At 45.1% G+C, this 21,857-nt stretch overlaps 1 protein-coding gene across 1 annotated transcript; it reads right to left on the minus strand.

Moving 5' to 3' along the window:
• Positions 1 to 17,734: 17,734 nt before the first annotated feature.
• Positions 17,735 to 21,235, minus strand: LOC115327020 (cuticle protein 14-like). The gene is made up of 3 exons (XM_029988191.2): positions 21,230 to 21,235; positions 19,193 to 19,360; positions 17,735 to 18,217 (listed from the first exon to the last, which is right to left on the minus strand). The coding sequence occupies exons 1-3, from the start codon at positions 21,233 to 21,235 to the stop codon at positions 17,735 to 17,737; spliced, it is 657 nt and encodes a 218-aa protein (XP_029844051.2).
• Positions 21,236 to 21,857: the final 622 nt, after the last annotated feature.

Consider the following 21,857-nt stretch of genomic DNA (forward strand, 5'->3'; position numbering starts at 1 on the left):
CACAGACGACAAGAAGCTGCGGATCCTCATGCGCGGGGTGAGAGAAGATATCTTTGGAGGCCTCGTTCGGAACCCGCCGACAACCGTCGACGCCTTCATCACTGAGGCAACCAACATCGAATGCGCCCTCCAGCGCGCACTTCCCACTACCGGCAACATTCAGGCGTCGCTGCATCCACACTGTATCGCTTCTAAATCGACCTTTTTTCCCCGGAAATCCGTGAAATTATCCTGAACGTCGTCTGGAAGGAATTCAGGAGTGTGCTGCCAACCGCTAGTTGTCAGACCCTCTCTATTGCTGAGGCTGTGCGCGCGGAATTTAAAGGGCGGTCTAACCTGAAGTTCCCATCAACACAACGACGCCGGAAGAACTGACGCTGTGCTACGCCACCCTGGCCGACGACCGCCGCAAGCTAACCGCCAAGCCACGGTGCCACCACAACGAGACACTCCGATGCCAGAGTACCCTCGACGCCCGAAAGGACGGGCCCAGTACATCCGCCCGGATTGACCCTCGCCGAAAAAGACCGACGTGTCGAGGACGGCCGACCGACGCTCTTTGTGCTACCGCTGCGGTGAAGTCGACCACATCTTCTGCCGTTGCCCCTACCGGAAAATAGGGCTACGGGGATTCCCCAAACGACCCACGTCCACGCCACGGTGAGCGACCGCGGGAGTTCGAAGAGTACTTCTGACGACCTCAGTCTTCTCCACCTGCACCTCGCCGCGGGTCCCGGTCGCCGATGCGCCGACACCGTCGTGAGAGCCTGTCTCCATTGTCGTACTGGGAAGACTAAGCGCGGCAACCCCTGAAGGTGAAGTTTCCTTAGACTGACGACGTAAAGAGCTCCATAAACGCAGGAGACCTCCCACTCGACCGACGCCATGTATTGGAGCGACGCTTCTGCCATGGTGCCCAACAGCCTCAACGTGACTATTGACGGCCACGACACGTTGGCACTCGCGGACACCGGAGCAGATTACTCCGTCTTGAGTAGGAGGCTTTCACGCAGTCTTCGGAAAACGACGCCGCCGTGGTATGGCAATCAAATACGAACCGCCGGTGGCCACCTCATTACATCAGTCGGGAGATGCACTGCTCTAGTCGAGATCCACGGTAAGACGTGCTCTACGAAGTTCGTCATTCTGCAAGACTGTGCAAGGAACGTTATCCTCGGAATGGACTTTCTCTGCGAGTATGGCGCCGTCATTGACCTCGTAGCAAACCTGTTGACGCTACGAATTACTGTTCCGCCAACAGAGGAACCCAAAGCGCCGTCATCCAAGGTCCGAGTCTTCGCAAACCACGTGAACTTACCGCCTTAGTAGAGTGTTTTTGTACCTGATGGGATCTATGAAAATTCCTGCGACGAAGTTCGGATCGAGGCAAGCCTCCACTTGCTTCTAGAAAAAGTAATCGGCGTCTTACGAGGAGTAACAGAACTTCAAGCCGGGAGCGCTATGGTACTAGTTACAAATTTCCAACAAGAGCCGCAGCACCTTGCGAAAGGTATCGCTGTGGGCCATCCGGAACTGAGCTTCCATCGCTGCGCTTTCGGAAGAGCCGACTTTATCGCAGCACGAGAGAAGGCCGCCCTCGGAACTTGACATCGACCTGAAGCTTCCAGCTACTGAACGAGGACGATTGTTTGACCTTCTGAGCGAATTTGGCGTGTGTTTCGCCTGGACATCAAGGGTACGACAAACAACGAAAGCGAAGCACCGTCTCCCTTTAATTTCAATTCAATTTCAATTTTTATTTTTAGATCAAGTCGTACAAAATAAAGAGCTGGCCCACAAAATCAGCATTCTGCTAGTATGTGGGGCCAGGCGACCAACTAGAATACATGTTACTGACGACGACGCGCTCCCTGTCCATCGGCCGCCGCACCGAGTCTCCATAAAGGAAAGATAGGGCATGCATTCAAGATGATGTCCAGGAAATGCTCGGCGACGACATCACTCAACCCTCAAGAAGTGCGTGGGCGTCCCCAGTCGTCCTCGTAAAGACGAAGGGTGGAATACTGAGGTTCTGCGTGGATTATCGTCGACTCAACGCTGGGACTAAGAAGGACGACTATCCGCTCTCCCGCATCGACTATACGTTAGACCGGCTGCTCTACTCCCGATATTGTTTTGTCGATGGACCTATAAAGTGGCAACTCACAAGTTAAAGTCAACGAACACGACCGCGAGAAAACTGCCTTTGTCACTCCCGACGGACTGTACGAGTTCAAGTGACGTCATTCGGACTTTGTACAGCACCAGCCACCTTCCAGCGTGTCATGAACACCGTGCTGGCAGGTCTAAATTGGCAGAGCTGCGTTATCTACCTTGACGACGTCATTGTATTTTTACAGGATTTCGCGGAACCCCTAAGATGACTTTGATCCGTACTTCAAGTCGTTAAGACGGCGAGCCTGTCACTCAAGCCTACTAAGTGTCGGCTCACCAATGGTGAGCTAAAGTTCATTACCCACATCGTGAACAACGAAGGTGTTCGCCCTGATCCCGAGAAGACGCGTGCCATAGCTGCATTTAGGCCGCGATTAGACAAGAAGGCCGTGAGAAGATTTCTCGGACTTTCTGACTTCTATAGGCGGTTTGTTTATGACTTCGCCATGCTATCCGCACTGCTGACACACATCACGAAGAACGCCTTAAAGCTTGAGTAGACAAAAAAACACAAGCGGTCATTCGATGAGCTCTAACAAAGACTCCAAACGCCCACGATTATTGGCCATTTCGACCAGTTAGCTGAAATAGAGATTCACACGAACGCCAGTAACACCAGACTTGCAGCGGTACTAGTCCAAAGGCAAGAAAGGGAGGATCGAATCATCGCTTGCGTAAGTCAGACGCTGTCAACCCGAAGAGGAATTACTCAACCACTGAAAACAAAATGTGTGTTGCTATCGTCTGGGCAATAACGAAGTTCTGCCCGTATTTGTATGGGAGATCCTTTCGCGTGGTCACAGACCACTACTCTCTCTGGTTGCTCGCGAATCTGAAGGACGATTCCGGACGTCTCGCTCGGTGGAGACTACGACTGCAGGAGTTTGACATAAACGTGGTGTACAAGTCCGGCTGGAAGTACAATGTTGCCGATTGCCTGCCGAGGGCCCCGGTCGAGGCCGGTCATGCTGCACCGGACACGACGACGATCAGTGTTTCCTCGGCGCGTTGGATGTCGGCGGCATGGCAGCACCCCAACGAGACGACCTAAGCACTTAGCGAGCACCTAGAGGGACAAGGGAGTAGGCTTCATCGTGCTTTCTTCAAATCCTGCATACCTGTTTTATTCGACAAGGGGCCCTGTACAAGAAGAACTTTGGCAACAGCCACAGAGCGTCACTGTTGGCTATTCCTTCCAGCCTTCTAGAAGAAACCTTCTAAAGATGCCAGGACGACCCGACGGCGGGGCACCTTGGGTGCAGCAGGAAACTTGCCGGAGTTCGTGAAAAATATTACTGGCCCAAGCTGCCGAAGACAGTTCATCTCTAAACTCAGTCGTTCCGTGAATACTATCGACGCAAGAAACCGCCCACGAAGCCGTCGGGACTTCTTCAGCCGATTCCGCCATCAACTTCCCCATTTCAACAGATCAGAATCAACTTAGTTGGACCGTTCCCACCATCGACGTAAGGGAACCAGCGGATGATCGTCGCCACGGATTATCTTACACGATACGCCGAAACCAAATCCCTTCCGTCGGGAACTGCGGTTGAAGTCGCGAGGTTTTTCATTGAATCTATCGTCCCCTATACGCGCAGACATAAAAGCAGCGCGTGCTAGATACAAAATAAGTTATTGTTCTTGGCCAAGTGTGTAACGATACACCTTTTTACACCCTTTTTTCTTGAGAGTGTACCAGGTACTTATATTTGTCTAGATGAGGTTTATACAAGACAATTAAGGTTATTTTTCAATGCGGTAATGCTTTTTCAGTCCTTCAATGGCTTCCCCTTTTAAATGATGATTATCAAAAGTCGAAAACCCGGGAAGTAGTTAAGATGGTACCAACAAAAACTTCACTTACGTAAATGTAGGAATGCTGTATAAATAACATACTTATAATTCGTTGCATCCTACATACGACATTTCCCGCTGCGTGTAATTGTTTCCTAATCATGGTGTAACGCCGGAGATGATTATCCTAACATGAGAATAAGTGTGCCTGCTGTGTGAATGAAGTTTATAACCTCTAAAGGAGACGCAACCATTGAAACGGAGGCAAAATAGCAATTGCCATTGAACTTGTGCCAAATAAATGTGTCAGCTACTTTTTTTTCTAACACTCGCCTAAAATACCTTTCTTCCTTACCTTAATAAATCTAAAAGGTCACTACTGTAAAAATTACCTGACTAAACATGAGAGTAAGTACATAGAAGAACTATCAGCGAACAGGGTAAAACTGAGAAAAGAAGACATTCATCTGTTTTATTTTGCTATATTGCTATACCTAAATGAAAACAATTATAATACAGTACATCATCGGCTTAGGCCTATTTCCGTGCCTATCTATGACAAGTCTTAGTAATTAATGTTAAGCTTGTAGTCCAAGAAATCCCAGTGCCCCAAGTTTATTTTGTTCTGCTTCTGCAACAACCTCCAAGAGCTTCTGGCATCTATACGTTACAAAATAGAAATAAAAGAATCAATCAATAAATTAAATGACTCTTTTGAAAATAGTTAGCACACGCAAGGCATCCCTATGGCCGTTACGAATGGACCCTTCTCGCCCTTAAAATGCCCTGAAGATTTCCACCTTCATCCCACAAAAAAGACAGATCAGCGGCGGCTCAAAGGAGTCCTCAGCGCTGATTACAGCCGAGATTCCAACAAACGACGACCTTGTAAACCACGCCGTGTAACACACCTTGACAGCTGGAGGCCACGGCGGTCTTGCGTTTCATCTAAAAAAAAAAAGAATTAAATAAAAACAAGTTCAAACTTTCTGAATTGCCCCTCCTCCGTGGTTGGAATGCGGTACACGTTGAACGATCTCCCTCCAAACACGGGCTCAATCAGACCCGAGAATATAGGGACGACCTCTGATATTGAATAAGTCTCGTCCATCTCGAACACTCTCCTAGTTGTCTTCACCGGGCGTAGTGTGTGTCTATGTGCGTGCGGGGGGGGGGGGGGGCGGGGGGAGGGGGAGGGAGGCAGGCAGGAGGAGATTTCTTGGCACACCGTCACGTCTTGCGGAAATCGAAACCTTGCTTCGGTTAGGTGACAGGAAGCGTTCTTTGTACCGCTCTTATCTGTCCAGCAAGCCCGAGCGTCCCTAGGGGAGAGTGTGTAGTCCGCAAAAGGAAAGCTCGCAGTCAGTCGAGACCGGAGTGCCGCTAGCGCGGCCGTGAACGTTGATGGATTGCCCAAGGGGGGACCTAATCGTCGCAGTTGAGGCAAGCGTCATCGTTGCCTGTCGCGAATAAGAAGGAACACCGCGCCTATTTTTCTCCTCCACCTGCGCGAGCGTACCAGCGAGGGAGTAGGTATCAATAGAACATCCTGCACTTTTTCTACTCGTTGTTGTCACTCTGTTCGCGTGTGTGTGTATGTTTGTTTCTGTTTGTGTTATTGCGTATGTACGTGATTGTGCATTCGCGTGTGTGTGTGTGAGGGGGGGGGTCGCATTTGATATTTATAACGATTTATTTCTTCACATTTCGATTTGCTATTTTTGTTTTACATGCAGTAGATAAAAGAACTTACTGAGTTCCTGTCGAGTCGAGAATAACTCGGCACAAACACAGTCGCGCACTTCATCAGCCCGGTTCTTCAAGGGCTGTTTCAGATACTCATTCTTTCCGCAAACCATAAGTGAACGGAATCTTCTTTCGAAGCAAGCTGTGGTATGCCAATCACTTGAAGCTTTTCTTCTTATGTAGCATCTTGCTAAATGTGCAATAAAAAGTTTTTTTTTGTATTGTTTTCCGCCATCGCAACATAGCCCATGACGGATCTAATTTTTACCTTTCATTGTCAAAGCATTTTTTGTGATTATTTGGTGATATCTTTTATAGTACTTTTTCAAATGTGTGCTGCTCTTGTTGTCGTTCTTTTTTTTTTTTTGTACACTTGTATACACATCCTATCATAGTCTCAATAGACACTGATAGTATTTTTGAAATAAATAAAATGAAAGTGTTTTTTTTTTAGGGTCTGAGGGGCTGATAATATTAACGGGGAGAGTAGAACGGGTGGACGCACTGCGATTGCTTTCAGAGCGATTTCTCCTACAGCTGCAAATTGGTAGTGCAAAAAAGTAGCTTAACGTTGTCAGGCACTTTGTTTTTCGATATTCTTTGCCGGTCCTGAGTGGTTGAAGCAGTGAAATATAGGCTTCTCGGTGATAACAATATATTTGGGTCTAGACGCGTTTTGCGTCTTCAAGGTTATCGGCGAACGTTACTGTGTATGCTTCTCATATTTGATAATCAAGAGTTGCAAAACGAAAGTGCCAAGATTCCAAAGGTAAACGTGGTTGTTCCTGCCTTTGTTCTCTTAATTTTTGTTTTCTACTTGTGCTAAGTTTTCTTATAGACTATAATAAAAACAGCGCATCTTTTTCAGCTTTAAAGATTAAAAACTGCGAAAAGTATGCTATTCATTTGTGTCCGATAGTTATACACAACGATGACCGCAGTGTATGGTGATGCAAAATTTTGTAACTTATTATATTTTACTGGTTATGATGTTAATTCAGAGGTGCCACAAATTGGACCAGAATAACAATAATATTCTCTTGTTACTGTTGTTGGCATTTTACTTTCCGTTATAATGTCATCACCTCAAATTAAATGCAGCATGTTGCGCATGTCTACCCGACAACTTCTCAGACTTTTGTTTCAGATTGACAAAATATATGTCGCGTAATTTACACGTAAAATAAGAATCACTTCTGTGCTCTAGTTTGTTGGCGTCAGAAGCATGTTAATGCCCTGCCTTACGCTGAAACATTGAAACATTAGAAAACTGCTTCATTTCCATCCACAACGTTGGGCGAATACCGAAAGAAAACGCTGCTTTTCGCAGCTTGACCAGCCCTTGGTACCCCTACAAGGCAAGCAACACCCACATAAGAGGAAAAAACTAAACAAAAGACATCAATCAATAAAACAAATAAGCAATGAAATATATACAATATAAGGTATGTTTGAGTAGTAAGCTTTGTACTATGTTAAGGACATCATTTTTGCTCAATGACATAGTATCAATTTCTAGTGACACGATATAATTTAGTAGCTCGGGAAGTACATGTTTAGTTCTTTGACGTCCAAAGATTGTTCATGATTCTGGTATATGCTATGGCTATATCTGACGGGTTTGCCGAATTGAATTTGGCAAATGAAGTTCACCAATGGAATATAATTGTTTCTAAATTTCCTTTCATGGCAGAATGGAACGTTAATATTAATCGTTGAGAATACATTTTTGATACATCAAGGATGGAGTATTTATCAAAGAGAAGCAAAAATGGGAAGGTAAACGAACGTTTGCTAGGGCACGTAGAGCTTTTGCTTTGCCATATCGGGAGGATGTTTAAATTTGTTATACAAGTAGACCCCCGCACTAGGTTTGCGTAGCATGAGATGGGATCATAAAAGTGATTTAGAAAGTTGAATTTCGACACTTGTAGGTAGAATGTTTCTATATTAATTTATCACACCCACCATTTCATCAAGTGGGGTGTGAACGTGTTTAATATCAAAATATATGTTATCACATATCAAAATGTTTCAAAATAAATAATATGCTCGTTCCAAGACATGCTTTAAGAAAAAAATGCACCAAGAGTTTTTACATTTTCAACATACTGTAAAATGTCAGCGCCATACTTCAAGGGAGAGGATAAGTTTAGTTAAGTTCTTGAGATTAGTTGAAATATTAGAGTAATATTAGGTTGAAATATGTAGATGAAAAGAAAAAAAACCTCGCTGAACGGGTGGGATAAATGTTGCCAAGGCGCCGCACGACAACATGTTCGTGGTGGCCTGCTTCACGTGTTGTTCATTCTGTAAAACGCCGTCACCGGAAACAAAACCCACTCATGTAATTTTTACCTTCAATTGCTTACGTTTAATTTACACAGCAGAACTTGTTTGGAGAAGCAGTTTTTATTTCCGAGTAGCAAACAAAGTTGAGGGCCAAATGTACCTCAATACTCAAAATTATTACATTTGACATGGCTGGTTAAATTTTCCATGTTCTGGGTTAATTATCTGCATTTTTGGATCTCAAAGGCGTAGGATGATTTTTCTTCCCACATCTTGAAATATTAAACATGTAAAGCAAAAACCTTAAAATTTATGTTTCCTAAAAATGAAAAAATCGAGTGCTAGTGGGAGATTTTTAGAAGGCTTCTTTAGAGTTAGGTTTACCAGCTTAAACTAATTTGAAGTGTGTTCAACAGAAGGCTACATTGACCAAGTGCTTTTGAAATAATTGTGCCTCAAATATTAAACTAATTAAATAGAAATAAACTGAAAAATTTCAGTTAACGAGGAGTTTAACTGCTCTTCCCTCATCGCATTTCTTCCGGGTTGAGTAACACTGTTTTAAGTTGAAGCACTTCTCATTATTATTTTAGAATCAGCCAGTCTATAATCAATCTGAATAGTCCTTGACTTTTTCCAGCGAAGGCACCTTGTTTTCATAACCAAATTTAATTCAAGCGGTGCAATAGCCAGAGACTCCCTTCACTATATGCGTGTACGTGCTCTGCATGTTGTGCGTCCCTTTGATGAAGCGGATGTACCGCAAGATAACAAAGTTTTGCATTGTTTAAAACATTTGCAGCTTGTTCAACTTCTCCCGTGTAACAGAAACAAAAGAAAAAAAAAACATCTGGCAGATCCCCAGGTGCATTCACCCAGGAAAGAGTGGGAATGATCTACCTGTCGGTGATTCATGCGATATATCCTACAAGCCCCTGTCAAGGCCTGTCTTGAATGTGATGGCCATGTATATCGCCGTGACTAATTTTGATTAATAATCTTAATTATGGAGACTGTTTTTCCGTTGCACCCAAGCATCGTAACATTCTGCACTCTAAGCATTAGTTCACATAAAGATTATAAGTTTACGGTACAAAGAAGATAGAGCGCTTACTTCCTCAGTGTGACCGCCAGCTTAATTAAGAAACAGTGGGAGAGTGGGAGAGAGAGAGAGAGGAGCAGGCAAAAGGGGAATGTTTAATAGCCTAAAGAAAGCTTCTTCTTTAGACCGGAAGAAAATTCCATCTTTAAGTTAAACATTAATCTGTTGTTGTTTTTTTGTTGTTGTTTTTTTTTTTGCATGAGGTGGGTGTGTAGAATCCTGATTTGACAACGCATACTCGCATTTTAAGTTCAGAAAGATTCCTGGAGGATAAATGTTTCGAAACGTGTGTGGAATGGCCATGTTTAAGTTGGCCCTCTCTTTCTAGTCCCACAAGTCTGCGGTGTTCTCGGAAGCTTTCGTGGAGTCGGCGGTCAGTTTCGCCAATATATAATAAGGTCGGACAAAGTGTGCAGGAAATAATGTATATCAGATTAGGAGATTTCCATATGTTATTGTCAGGGATTCTCATTTGCAGGTTGGGAAGAGGGGCCGGTGTGTTTGCACGTAAGGTATTTTGGGGCGCAGAATGGCTTGGTACCGGGGTGCAAAGACGGAGGTTTTGTAGACCGGTTTCTGCGTACAAGAGGGGATCGTAAGTTGGGCTGTCGACAGTAAGTTAGGGCGGGCGCTTTAGAAATAGCTTTAGGGTCCACAAGGTGAGAATTAGCGTCCATGATTACTTTGCCAAGACAGGGTATGGAGGGATGAAACGTGAAAATGACAAGGTTGTATGGTAGCTTAGAACTTTGTTAGGGAAATATTGCGTCGTGCCCTCAAATTGTTAGAGACGTGACTGCTCGCATTGCACAGAAGGCCGAGTGGGTGACTACATTCAATAAAGAAGGAGGTCATTGTCTTAATCTGTTGACGGAAATCGATGTCGTCGCTGCAAATCCTACGGAGGCCGTAGAATTATGGGAAGGGAGTAGATTTGATTTGGGATCTACGATGGGTTCGAGGAGTAGTGAAGGTAGCTATGGCTTTCAATGGGTTAATAGTGCACAGAGGTGTGGAACTTGTGACTTCACTAGTGATTTTTAAATTTAGGATGTCGACAGAGGATTTCGAAATCAGTGAGGTAAACTTGGGGGAGGCGTAGGCGTTACGGAGTGCATGGGTGAAGCGGTAAAATATGGGAGGGGGGTCAAAACCAAAGATGTCGTCAATAGAACGACCGTTATCGTCAATATAACAGCTGTGAATATCAGCTTTAGTATCTCTGTTCCATCCTGGATCACATCACTACAGATAGTATCAGCAAACAGCAGAAACCTAATTGGGCTGTCGCTTTTATACAAGGTGTTTAAAATTATGTTTACACGTTTTTAAACGTGTAAACATAAAGCGGATTCCGTGCACATCCTAAGGGATGTGCACGGAATCCGCTTTTGCTCCTAGGTGGACACTAATTACAAAAATGACCGTATTGTTCTTTCTTTAAAGGAGCTGTGCAACAATTGCAGGGCTTTGCTTAAAGTATTGTGGAAGTTGATGCCTGACACTTCTGAAGTGAACTACAGAAAACAAATTTTGCCAGGATACCCTAGTTTTTATTTTAAAAAATGAAAAAGATCCAGGTGTTTGCCGCCTCTCAACTTGTACATCGTCTTCCGGGTCACGTGCGCAGTGACGTTGATTGGGTAGGCGCCGGGTTCCGCAAAAGTTCTCTCTCTAGAGCCATCAGTGAGCAGCGAGAACTCATCCGCTCGCGACCGCGTGACCACGTGCTGGCGGGCGCCGCGCGAACAATATGGTAAAAGGAGGAAAGTCTCATCCGGGTCCGGCCATACCCATCCGGCCCTGTCCCCCTCCCCCTTTGCCTTCTGGCGGCTGTTCGCGGTAGCAGAGAGAGCTGACGGTTTTGTGGGCCTAGGATAGATGGCGCCACTAAAACTCCGTATAATAAAAGTTGTGTCGATCATACCAGATTTTTGACGCATTTACATATATGTTGGAACGACAAGATTTATAGAAAGGTTACCTTTTACCCAGCAGGTATTTGCACAACTTGCTATCTTTCTACAAGATTCCCCATTGACGTCACGCGCGTGTTTCTCATGGCCGCCGCTCGCGGCTGCAGGTCGGGGAATATTCTAAGTTTTGCCTCGCAATTACGCGGCGGAATCGCAACATTTCGATGAAAGGAGGTGGGTTTTCTGTCATTTGTGACAAGGTGAACAATATCAAAAGCAGAAGATGACAATTTTTTCAACGTTAAAATCGTTGCATAGCTCTTTTAATAAAACGAAATTGGATAGCCAACTTTTTCATTGCTGTAATTAGGGCATGTGTTTACATTAGAAACTTCAAGGCGGCCGTGTCTCAAGGCTGTTGATTTTTTTTTATTCTCGGAATTAGCACGTGCTTTGAGATATGCCTCTCTAAATAGTCCACTGAATCTGACTAATGGCGCATTAAAATATATATCTGGTGTGACACAGGTTTTTCGTATAACATTTGTATGACATTCTGGGAAGAGGGGGGGAGAGAGCTTACAGCAGTTCTTTACCAGCAAAGAGCTAGAAAGAAACGGTTTCAGCTACGTCATGGGAATGTCATTCGCAGTAGCTCGCGTCACACCGGAAAGAGTTAGCGCCAACTTCGTGGTTCTGAGTGGATAATTAGCCGGATAAATATCAAATTTGAAGGCGCATATCTGGAAACACGAACCGGTTACGAGGGTTTAAAATAAAATAAACCCTTAAAATATGGCCGCTTTGAAGATTTACTAGAAACACATACACCAACTTGAAACAATTAAGAGCTTAAGAATAAATTGAAGTTGATTTTCCCCTTGGGAGCACTCCTAGGTACAACAACTAATTCCGCGTAAATTTCACGGTTTACTTTTTATGTGTAAAATTTAATTTTAAGCACACGGCATATGCAATGAGAGAAATAACAGATACGCCAAATTATAGGCACGCATTCCCAAGGACAGACCAGCTTCATTAGTAGAGGGTGACTGAATAATGGTGCAAATGCGTGGAGTCATGAAAACCTTTTATATAATTTATTTTTGACCGATAGTGCTGTCCGCTGGTTTTGCCATCTGAGCCTTGCGAAAACTGTAAGGGTGTTTGCCCATATTTCTCCAATCATTAACCATTGACATATATGTGAGGTATTTTGCGGGGGCCTTAAAAAGGTTAATTTAATAAGTGTAGGTCACTTGGTATTTTAGGTGTTCAGGGGACGAAGCCACAAACCGCCAACTGAAAGTGTTATATTTTCAGTATGATGCAAATATCGGCGCACGATTGCTCACTCTGGTAATATTTCCACTAAAATGTTATAATACTTCTGTTAATACTCAAAGGCATCTTGACGAAACGGCTGTGTGATTGCTTTCCAAATACTGTGAGAGAAACATCTTTCCAATCTTTCCAAAACCCGACAGGATGTTGAGTTTTGTTGGTACTGGCAATACTATTAAAATATGACCTTTCACGAAAGACATGATCTAGATTAATTTAGTACAAAGCCGGCTAGGGGGCGCCAAACATCAAAGGGGTGCTAGATACTGCCAGCAGCTTTATCACTAGCCCTCCATTCTGCATGCCGTTATTGTCAGTGATGGGTGGGAATAGTTCATATATTCTAACCAATACGGATTCCGCAAATCTGACCTCGAATGCAGTTTTAAAGTTTCGATCATTGGCAACGTTCCCAGCGGTATGAACAGTGAAAAAATACGGAGATGCATAAAAATGTACGACTCATATCTGCCAGAAATTGTCTTTGTCCGACCCAAAGCGGAGATGATCAATAAATAGATTAACGACCGCTCCAGCGAACACGGAGTCGATCTTCTGGTAGGTGCCACAACTGTAAGACGAGTTGTTGCCAAATGAACGGATTGCTAGGAACGGCCAGGAAGCGTGGGTCTTTGATCCGTCTCGCGGGATTCAAGATAGTGGTCTGGGTCGTGCTACCGAATTACAGCTTTGGATGCAGGCCCGTAACGCGATTTAATATTCGCCAAAGCCCACCCGTCCCTGCGGCTTATGTTCCATGCCGACTGAGGGAGCGGCCGCGTTTTTGATCAAACGCTTCTAATATTTTCCATGTAGCCGATCCTTTGCTTCGAATGAAAGTTTATATATATATATATATATATATATTCTTCTTCTTCAGATACGCTTCAACTGCTTCCAAACTTCAAAAGGAGGCTAACGAGATTCCTATAATGATTGTGTATGCAACCCTCGAATGCAATCAATATCACGTATAAAAGGGGAGGTACACTTGCAACTCCGCCACTGTTTCATCGTCAGAGTTGGTCGAAGATAATCAACTTTACAATGAAGGTATGGGGTATCCAACAATTTTTAGAGTTCGTATCATCACTGTCACTTGCAAACCGAAGAGTGCTGCGATTAACTATATGTTATTTGATTATATTCTACATATGACTAGATTTTCTTGCAAAAATTATCAATGAGTTGCAATTGAGCTTCTAATGTGATCTAAAGAATACATTAGAAACTCATTTGAAACTCATTGATGATTTTTGTAAGGGTTTATTTTAAGGCTCTACACTATGGTAGGGTTATGAGTATTTTCTACCACTCGAGTTCACTGCTGAGGTTTTTCATGAATTATTTGTAGAGTAGCTTAGCTAATGACCGAACATTAAATCATGCAGGCGTCTGAAAACAAACTTTTACTGGTGATATGTGCGTAAGCGACTTGCCTACAAGTCCACCATTCCTTCTTGTTTGTAAATGAACGGAGGAGTAATAAAAATTCTGCCATGTTCGTTGATAATCGTTATACGGAAACGAAACTTACATATTTTGATCACTTCCGTTTGCTGAAGTTATTTTTATTTAACGAAGCATTTAAGAACAGAACTGTGTTGGTAGGTTTTATTCGCTAAATTAAAAAAAAATTATCATTATTAGTCTAAGGCATCGCTTAAACTCCCAGTGTGAGCGCTGTTTCTCTAGCACTTATAGTTTAACCGGTTGAAGCACCCGCGAGCCAAGTTACGGTTAAGGCCCTATATAATTGACCGGCATTTCTCTTAAACAACCAATAAAGGCCATTCAACTGATCGCCGCATGATTGAGCTTTCGCTTTGTTTCCGTGATGTATAACGACGCGACCGTGTTTCCAACAACCGCTTTCATTCGCCATGCTCTGGGCCGTCCACATGTGCCAAAGGCGCGGCGCGGCATATTAGCCCACAATGGTTGTATCCAGACGACCTACTTAAAGGGCAAACTACAAAGTTGATCTTTACCATCCATTCCAGTTGTTTCTGTTCGCATTAGTATGCCGCGATGTACCCGCAGATATTGTTCTGGAATTTTTTCAGGCTCTTCTCCTGCTCGCTCTCTTTGTCGGAGCGAGGGCCGGCTATTTCACTGTTCCTGCGGTCTCCGTCCAAGATGCGTCTTCGCAGGCTGAGCAATCCGCTGGCGTAAGTACGCCATTAAACTATCTTTATTGCTGCACGTAACTTCGCCCAGCATAAAGGCTATGCGCACAAAATTATTGCTCTCTGTGCATATTATGAAACAGCTTTTTTTATTCGTGTCTAGTTGCCGGTATCGATTGACGTTGTAAAGTTACGGCCACATCGTTAATCTCCTTTACATAAGGTTGATTTGAGTGTTCATTGTTCAAATTTTCGAGGCGCATTATCGCAGAGAGTGAAACCGCCAAGGGGGGGGGGGGGGGCGGACACTTTTGTACTTCGGTTACCTTTTGAAGTACAATGGTCTCACTGACACCCAATGCAGAATGCGTCACAAGATGCTTGCACGTGTAAGCGGGACAACGCCCTATGGTGTCCGACTACATCTTAGTAAACAATAGAAGTGAACACTTACGCTCATATATCATGCCGATTTGAAAGACTAGAATCTGAGAGCATCATTACACGGGTTGCTTATATATTCTCGGACAGGAAAATAAGCTCAGAGATTCTATTTCAGGTGTCTAGCCTCCAGCACACAATCGTTGCTTTCTGCTTTGCTTTCGCTGCATGTGCACGCTTGGAGCTCATGAGATACCTAATGTTATCTAGAGTAGAAATCTTGCAGAGTAGAAAGCCCTCCCTGCCACTCTTGTTCTGTCCGTGACTATATGTAAAGGTAAAATTTTCCCTTCGATCTTCCAGGGAAACGGCATCTACTACAGCCACAACAATGATCAGCACCGCACCTCGGTTACTGGTAACGGAGTCGGGGCTGCGTCTTTCTCCTCTTCCGGAGGGACCAGCAGCTTTTCCCAACTCAATTCGGCCCCGCACTCCGGTGTATCCCCTCCCTCAGCGGCAGCGGCCAACGTCAATGCGGTCCCCGCAGCACCAGCCTTCTTATCGGCCCCTGTAGCCACGTTTGCCGTCTCGTCCGGACCATCCCAGGTGTACTCGGCCCCAGCAGCCCCTGCAGCCAGCACCCCAGTATCAGCCACACCAAGAAATGGCGGCTTTTACGCAGCTCCCGCAGTGGTCTCGTATCCCGTACAGTCTCAAGTTCAAACCCTGTACCGACAGACACCCACCGTTGCACCAGCGTCTCCGCAAGCAGTATCCCCAGTAAACGCTGCGCTTAGGTACACCGCAGTTTCTGCTGCTCCTCTACGTTACACTGTAGCGCCATCAGCCCCGCGAGTTACCAGGTTCAGCAGTGCTGTCTTTCCAGCAGCCTACTCGGTTGCACCGTCATCGTTTCAGGCCGTAAACTCAGCTTCCGCTAACGGGGCTGTCAGTATACCATTTAACTACGCTCCTGCAGCAGGACCGACGGCGTATTCGGCTCGTGTGGAGACTGCTCCAGTATACACTGCCCCTGTATCTCCACGTTATGTGCTCACACCTTTTAGCAGCTTGCCTGCCTCTGGCGGAATTTACACTCCGAGCACGGCTGGTTACACTGGTGTTGGTGTCTCCGGTCAGGCCACCGCCGCACAAGTGTATGGTCCGGTCAATATTTGCCCAGTTGCCTTTAGGTGCGCTTCGTCCCAAGCTCAAAAGGTGTATGGTGGTGGCTACGGAGGAGGACATGTCAAGTACGTTTTCTAAGATGTTCGACACATGAGATATGAGGCAGCGGGAGTGACTGCACAGATGTATTAATTTTAAGTACCCAATAAAACATTAAGTTAAAAAACAACTTTGAATATTTTTTTATTTAATTTTGGTCATGGCGTCATACTGTTTTTCGACAATCACATAATGAAAGCCATGTCGCACGCAACAGCATATTGCGGGTTATTCTATACTGATGGCGTCTGACACTCTAAATGTACGGACGAATCCATGCACTTGGGCACAAGATTGGGTTTGTTTTAGATACATTATTTGCGCATATATTTGTATTAGAAAGTTGGTAAAACCAAAGCTAAACATATTAAAATCTACTAACCTATATCCCCTCAAAGCACGTGGAGAACCAACCACTGCAATAAGCTAAAAGAAGCTGTGCTGAGAACGAGAAAACATATCCTTACCCGCTGTAGATAGGCATTCTGAAGTAGGTCAGGATATATGTAATGCAGATATTCCAGCAAGCTAAACACGACGTTAAGATAGCTCATAAAAAGTGAAGATAATATTTAATGGGAATCTAAATGTTTCTGGGTTCCTTCAGTGGCGGAACTGTAAATTCAAGTTTTTTTTTTTATATAGTTATGCAGTCAACAGCTAACTCTCATACATACTGTTATTAGGACGCTCTATACATGGTTACTTTATTTGGTAACCCGCTTGTCAGCGCTGCATTATGCACCAAATGAGCTTGTCGACAATTCATGCTATGCAATTGAGCACAATGTTTCTTGTGATCGTCGCAGACTTTTATCGCGTGACATAGAGAATACAAAACATTAAATGTTTGACGAACGAAATCTACTGGATATGCTCAGTGTTAATCGATATCTAAGACTTCTGAAATTTGGTAAGTTGCACCCAATCACGTAAGGTATTATACACGCCGATAGCAACAATGTGAAGTCTTAAACTACTCTTAGTATGGCTTAAGCGCGAAACACATGTGCGACGAAACCGTCCGATCCGACGTGCGGACTGCCGGAATGACCTTGGGGGGAGAGGGTTTTCGTAGCATCGGAGAGCGTTGAAAACCCTCGCCTCCGACCGCCGTATTGCGCGGTCGGACGTCGGATCGGAGGGTTTCGTCGTACATGTGTTTCGCGCTTTAGTCGGACTGTGAAGTAGCCACTTTACTTCATGGCCGACTTCTCTTTAATTCTTTTTCGCGGTTCATCACTGTGCTAATTATTTGACACTTTGTATAACGGTCAAGCAGACGACAAACGATACAAATATAAACGCAACTTTATTGTTTGAAGCACTTCAACAATCCTACATAGCAGTCTACATCGCAAACGACAGTGACCAGGCTCCAGACGATTTTTGGGGGGCTCGAAAAAACGCACGTTTATTGCACAATAAAAGAGCGATTTTGTACTTTGAGACACGGACGGAAAGGAAGGAAATAAATTAGGGACAGTAGAAAGTACGCACACACAAAAGAAGGAAAGTCGGACAGTGAAGCGACAGAAAGAGGTGTAGTGGCAGCTGGACGAACAGTGGACAGGGGCAGGAAAACAGAGGGACAGACGAATACTTCTAAACACGAAATTTATAGCTTAACCGTGGAATCCATGGCCGTAGCCTCCAAAGTGGCCGAATCCATGTCCGTATCCACCGTGGCCGAGGACAACTCCGTGCCCGAATCCATGTCCGTATCCACCGTGTCCGTATCCACCGTGTCCGTATCCACCGTGTCCGTATCCGTGACCGTATGCGACTGGGGCAACGGCGTAGGAGGCCACTGGGTGGGCGGCAGCGACGGCGACCTTAGCGACTCCGAGGCCGACGGCGGGCACCTTGTGGGGAGCGCTGAAGGAGGCGGCAGCAGGGTGGGAGGCGGCGGTTCCTGGCTCGTTGGTGGCGATATGGGCGCGGAAGCCGTGGCCGTCGGCGACGTACTTGACGACACGGACGCGACCGTCGGCGTCGGTGAGACCGAAGGATCCGACCTTGTTGCCCCAGGCGTCTCCGGACTCCTGACGGAAGGAGCCGCCGCTGGTGTGGCTCTCCTTGTATCCGAAGTTGTAGTTGCCCTTCAGCTACAAGATTGGGGAGAAATAGGGAGAGTGTTAGGTGAGCAGCAGATCAGCACATCCATTTCTCGAGTCATTCTCCCGCATCTGATGTCGACTGAAACCCGGTGTTGGTTAGTAATATTGTCACAAACGAAGGCGACCCGATGATCAATAATGAACTAATCACCAAGGGTTAACCGGAAAACGTATGGAAGTACGTTTTCCGTGCACGAGACGCAGGACCGTTGTCCAAGGAAGGAAGCTCGGGTTGGAGGCTTGAAAACGGAAGCTCTTCTATGCCGCTCTCACCTCGTGAGTGACTACGCTTCGAGGATCTGAGAGAAAGTATAGAAGACGAGAGTGCGCGTGAACAACAAATCGCTGAGCTCTGGTTGGAAGGATTCGTGGGTAAACCTAAACCTAGCTGCCTTTGTCTCCACTGCACTCCTCGAACGCGTTAGAACGCGAATCGCCGGCGTCCGACGATCGGCTCTCGCATTCAAACGCGCTCGACGCGTGCAGTGCAGAACCAGAGCTCGGCATCCTGACGTCCCCGTGTGCTCTCGTCTCCTTCTCTTCCTCACTTTCTCAGAGCATAAATGGCTGCTATCGTTGCTGCAGAAGGTTTTATGGCGGAACATGACATCTGACAGCTTCTACGAGAAGAGGACATTCAAAGCGCAAGGCATAAAAATGTAGAAAGACCTCTGAATTTTTAGAGAACTTTATAGCAAACTGCCACCATTCTTAACTCATATATCACTCTAGTAAGGGAGCCACGAAGCTTCACGTTTTTATAAAAAAAAGTTCAAATGTGGATTTCTGGAAGTCTTTCACACCCTCTCACCCCAAGGAAAGAGCGTCCGGAATTCTTCCTAACAATTCAAATTAAACGCTGCAGCTTTTAAAATAGAGCCCTTCAGTTCCCGTTGAGGAGGTACTTGCTAATACGTTAACGCAGCATGGCAGGCAAGTAGGAGACGACAGAGTTCAACTCACATCCTGAGACCTGTGCTGGGAGGAGTGTCCGGATTCGGCGGCAACAGCCACCTTAGCGACAGCGACATGGCCGTGGCCGTGGCCGTAGCCACCGTGGCCGTAGCCGAAGCCGGCATGGCCGACGAAGCCAGCGTGGGCGACAGCAAGAGCGGCGAGGAGAATGATAACCTGGATGGACAGATATCAATTGAATTAATGAATCAATCAATCAATTCGCAAACAATACATCAATCAATTTGTGTTTTGTTACTTCATAAACAGCTGGGAGACCCTAGGAAGTGTGCGCGTGCACAAAGTGGTAAAAAAAGTATTACTAAAGAGTAATCATAGTAACTCAGTGTCATCTTCCTGTTGATTGTTTTTTTTTTTTGTTTCAGAGCACTATTTAGCACACGAAGAAAATCTCTCAAGAAAATTCACCCATACTACTTGCTAATTTTCTTAGCACTTCTTACGTTAATTGAACAAAGCGTAAAGTGAGGCATTATTGCCATCTCACGATAAAAATAACGCTAATATACCTCAAGGTTTCAACATAATCTTCCCTGATTTGTTGATATTGAAAAACATGATAGGTTTATTTTATATGAGGTCGCAATGGAAGCAGTGCCGCTGTACAAGTTGCGGTGCGCCATCGCACCGCAACTTCTACAACGCCGTTATTCTTTCAATACCTACGAAATAATAAATACGGTGCTATGAAGCCCCTGACCTCATCGATAAGAGCAACACTAAATTACTCTTTTACAATGTTTTAAGAGCGGAATGATTGAAACTTTAATTAATGTATCTATTTGATTATGGAGTATTTCCTCAAAAAATATGTGATAACACGCGAAGATGTTTTTTTTTTAATTTTCTCTTTCTATATACAGGCGTGGAACGCCTTTTTCCTCCATATTTCGGTATCAGCAAAGCTCACTTTAAATAAATATTTGTATTTATCTTGCCTCGGATATTAATTCCTACTACAAGCGGGTACCTGTGTCTCCACCTGGCTCACTCTCTTATCGTTAGACGGCAATATGCCGCCATTCTGAATCATGACATATTTTTGAATTTTTCCAGCAGTCACGTGATGTCGTCATTAGGTATAATAACAAATTATGCGACTCTAAGGAATAGGATAAAGAGGCGCCCCGGTACAAACCAAACAAATCTACCGAGTCGCTCGTCGTGGCTCTTTTCTAATTTTTTCTTTTGTTTTAAATTGCTTTGCTTATTTACGATTTGCGTGGTCAACGATTGCTCCACGTTTTCGTTCGATGACTGATGGATTGGGGTCACGTCGCAGTTTGAGAAAGGGTCGTCACCGGGCTTGAACTTTTGAAATTGAATATCGCGTATGTAGCATAATCACGTCTGTGCCAACAAAATCGATCGCACTTTTAATTTGATGATTTGATTAATTTTCGCAGAAGGGAAATTATTTTCTGACCTTTGGCTACTTTAGTTATATTCTTTAATCATCGTGGGACCGGGTGACGGCAATATACTCAATGGCATTGGAAAAATGACACGTATAAACAAAAGCCTAGAGATTTTGGAAGAGTTCACAGCTGACAAAGAGAAATCCGTAAATTCCTTACCCAATTATTAGAGCTGCGCCTCTGATATTATTCGGCGTAAATTTATCATTCAATAACGCAAGTAAGCAAAAGAAAAGAAACGAAACAAGGCTGAGGAGCGTAGCAAAGATCACGTAGTCGTTGAGCTCTGCCTGACCTCTTGTTCAATTGGCGTCCTAACTGATAATGAACAAATATTTAAACCCAATCAATCATCCAAGATACGTTTGGCAAATCGTTAAGTAATAATAACAAATTATTTAGCGAGTAAGAATACCTTGGGAACGTAAGCTAACTTGACCTTGGCTTCCTTCGAGGCCGATTTGTTATAGCTCTCATTATCATTGCATCTAGTCGAAAGCTAATTGCCCGTACAAATATATTCTCCGAATCTGAGTTAATCCAACCGTGGCAAATCCAGTGTCCGTGGTTCGTCGGCTCGTCGTAGCTTCGCAGTGGTCATTCTCACCTTCATCTTGGGTCCGGTATCCAGAGAGCTGCGGCAGCTGATCCGTGGTGTCCCTTGCCGGCCACCTGCCCCCTTATATACACCACGCCCGTCGCTCCGATTGTTTCAAAGCCACGTGATCCACGAAAAAAATCCAGGGGGGTGAGGGGGAAAAGAAGGGCCCCACATAATCGGCCGCTGTTGCATTGTGGCGCGCGCTTGATCCGGCTAACCTTCCGCAGGACGTTTCAATGAGTCCCTCGAGAACTCTTCAGAAATTGACACAAAAACGACAAGAGGAAAAAGGCTGGGCAAGGGCGACCAATTTGAAGGGAGTTGCCCCGCACTCGAGCGCTGATGGGGAAGCTATGCGGTTTTTTCGCCGATCGCCATCAGCGAACAAAATGAACGCTCCGAAAACCCACAGAGGGGGGAGGGGGGGAGCAAAAGCCTTGCAGGGTCACTCAGGGTGTTGCCACGGTCCGCGCGTACGTAATTTTTTGACACCCGCTCAGCTGTTTGCTTCTGAGCCGCGAGCCCTTGGATTAATTGGGCATGTCCCGCGGCCTGATCGAGCTTTTTGTTTTTTTACTAAATTCTTTTGTTGCCCAGGCAGCCAGATTCCGAACGATATAGCCGGCATGCGGTA

This window comes from Ixodes scapularis, unplaced genomic scaffold (assembly GCF_016920785.2).
Source record: "Ixodes scapularis isolate PalLabHiFi unplaced genomic scaffold, ASM1692078v2 PGA_scaffold2__306_contigs__length_199485367, whole genome shotgun sequence".
Taxonomy (NCBI): Eukaryota; Metazoa; Arthropoda; class Arachnida; order Ixodida; family Ixodidae; genus Ixodes; species Ixodes scapularis.

Bases quoted from the DNA above. Each gene is read 5' to 3' on its own strand.
- LOC115327020 (XM_029988191.2), bottom strand. The intron at 18,218-19,192 runs GTGAGTTGAACT...CCAATCTTGTAG, and splicing joins CCCAGCACAGGTCTCAGGAT to CTGAAGGGCAACTACAACTT.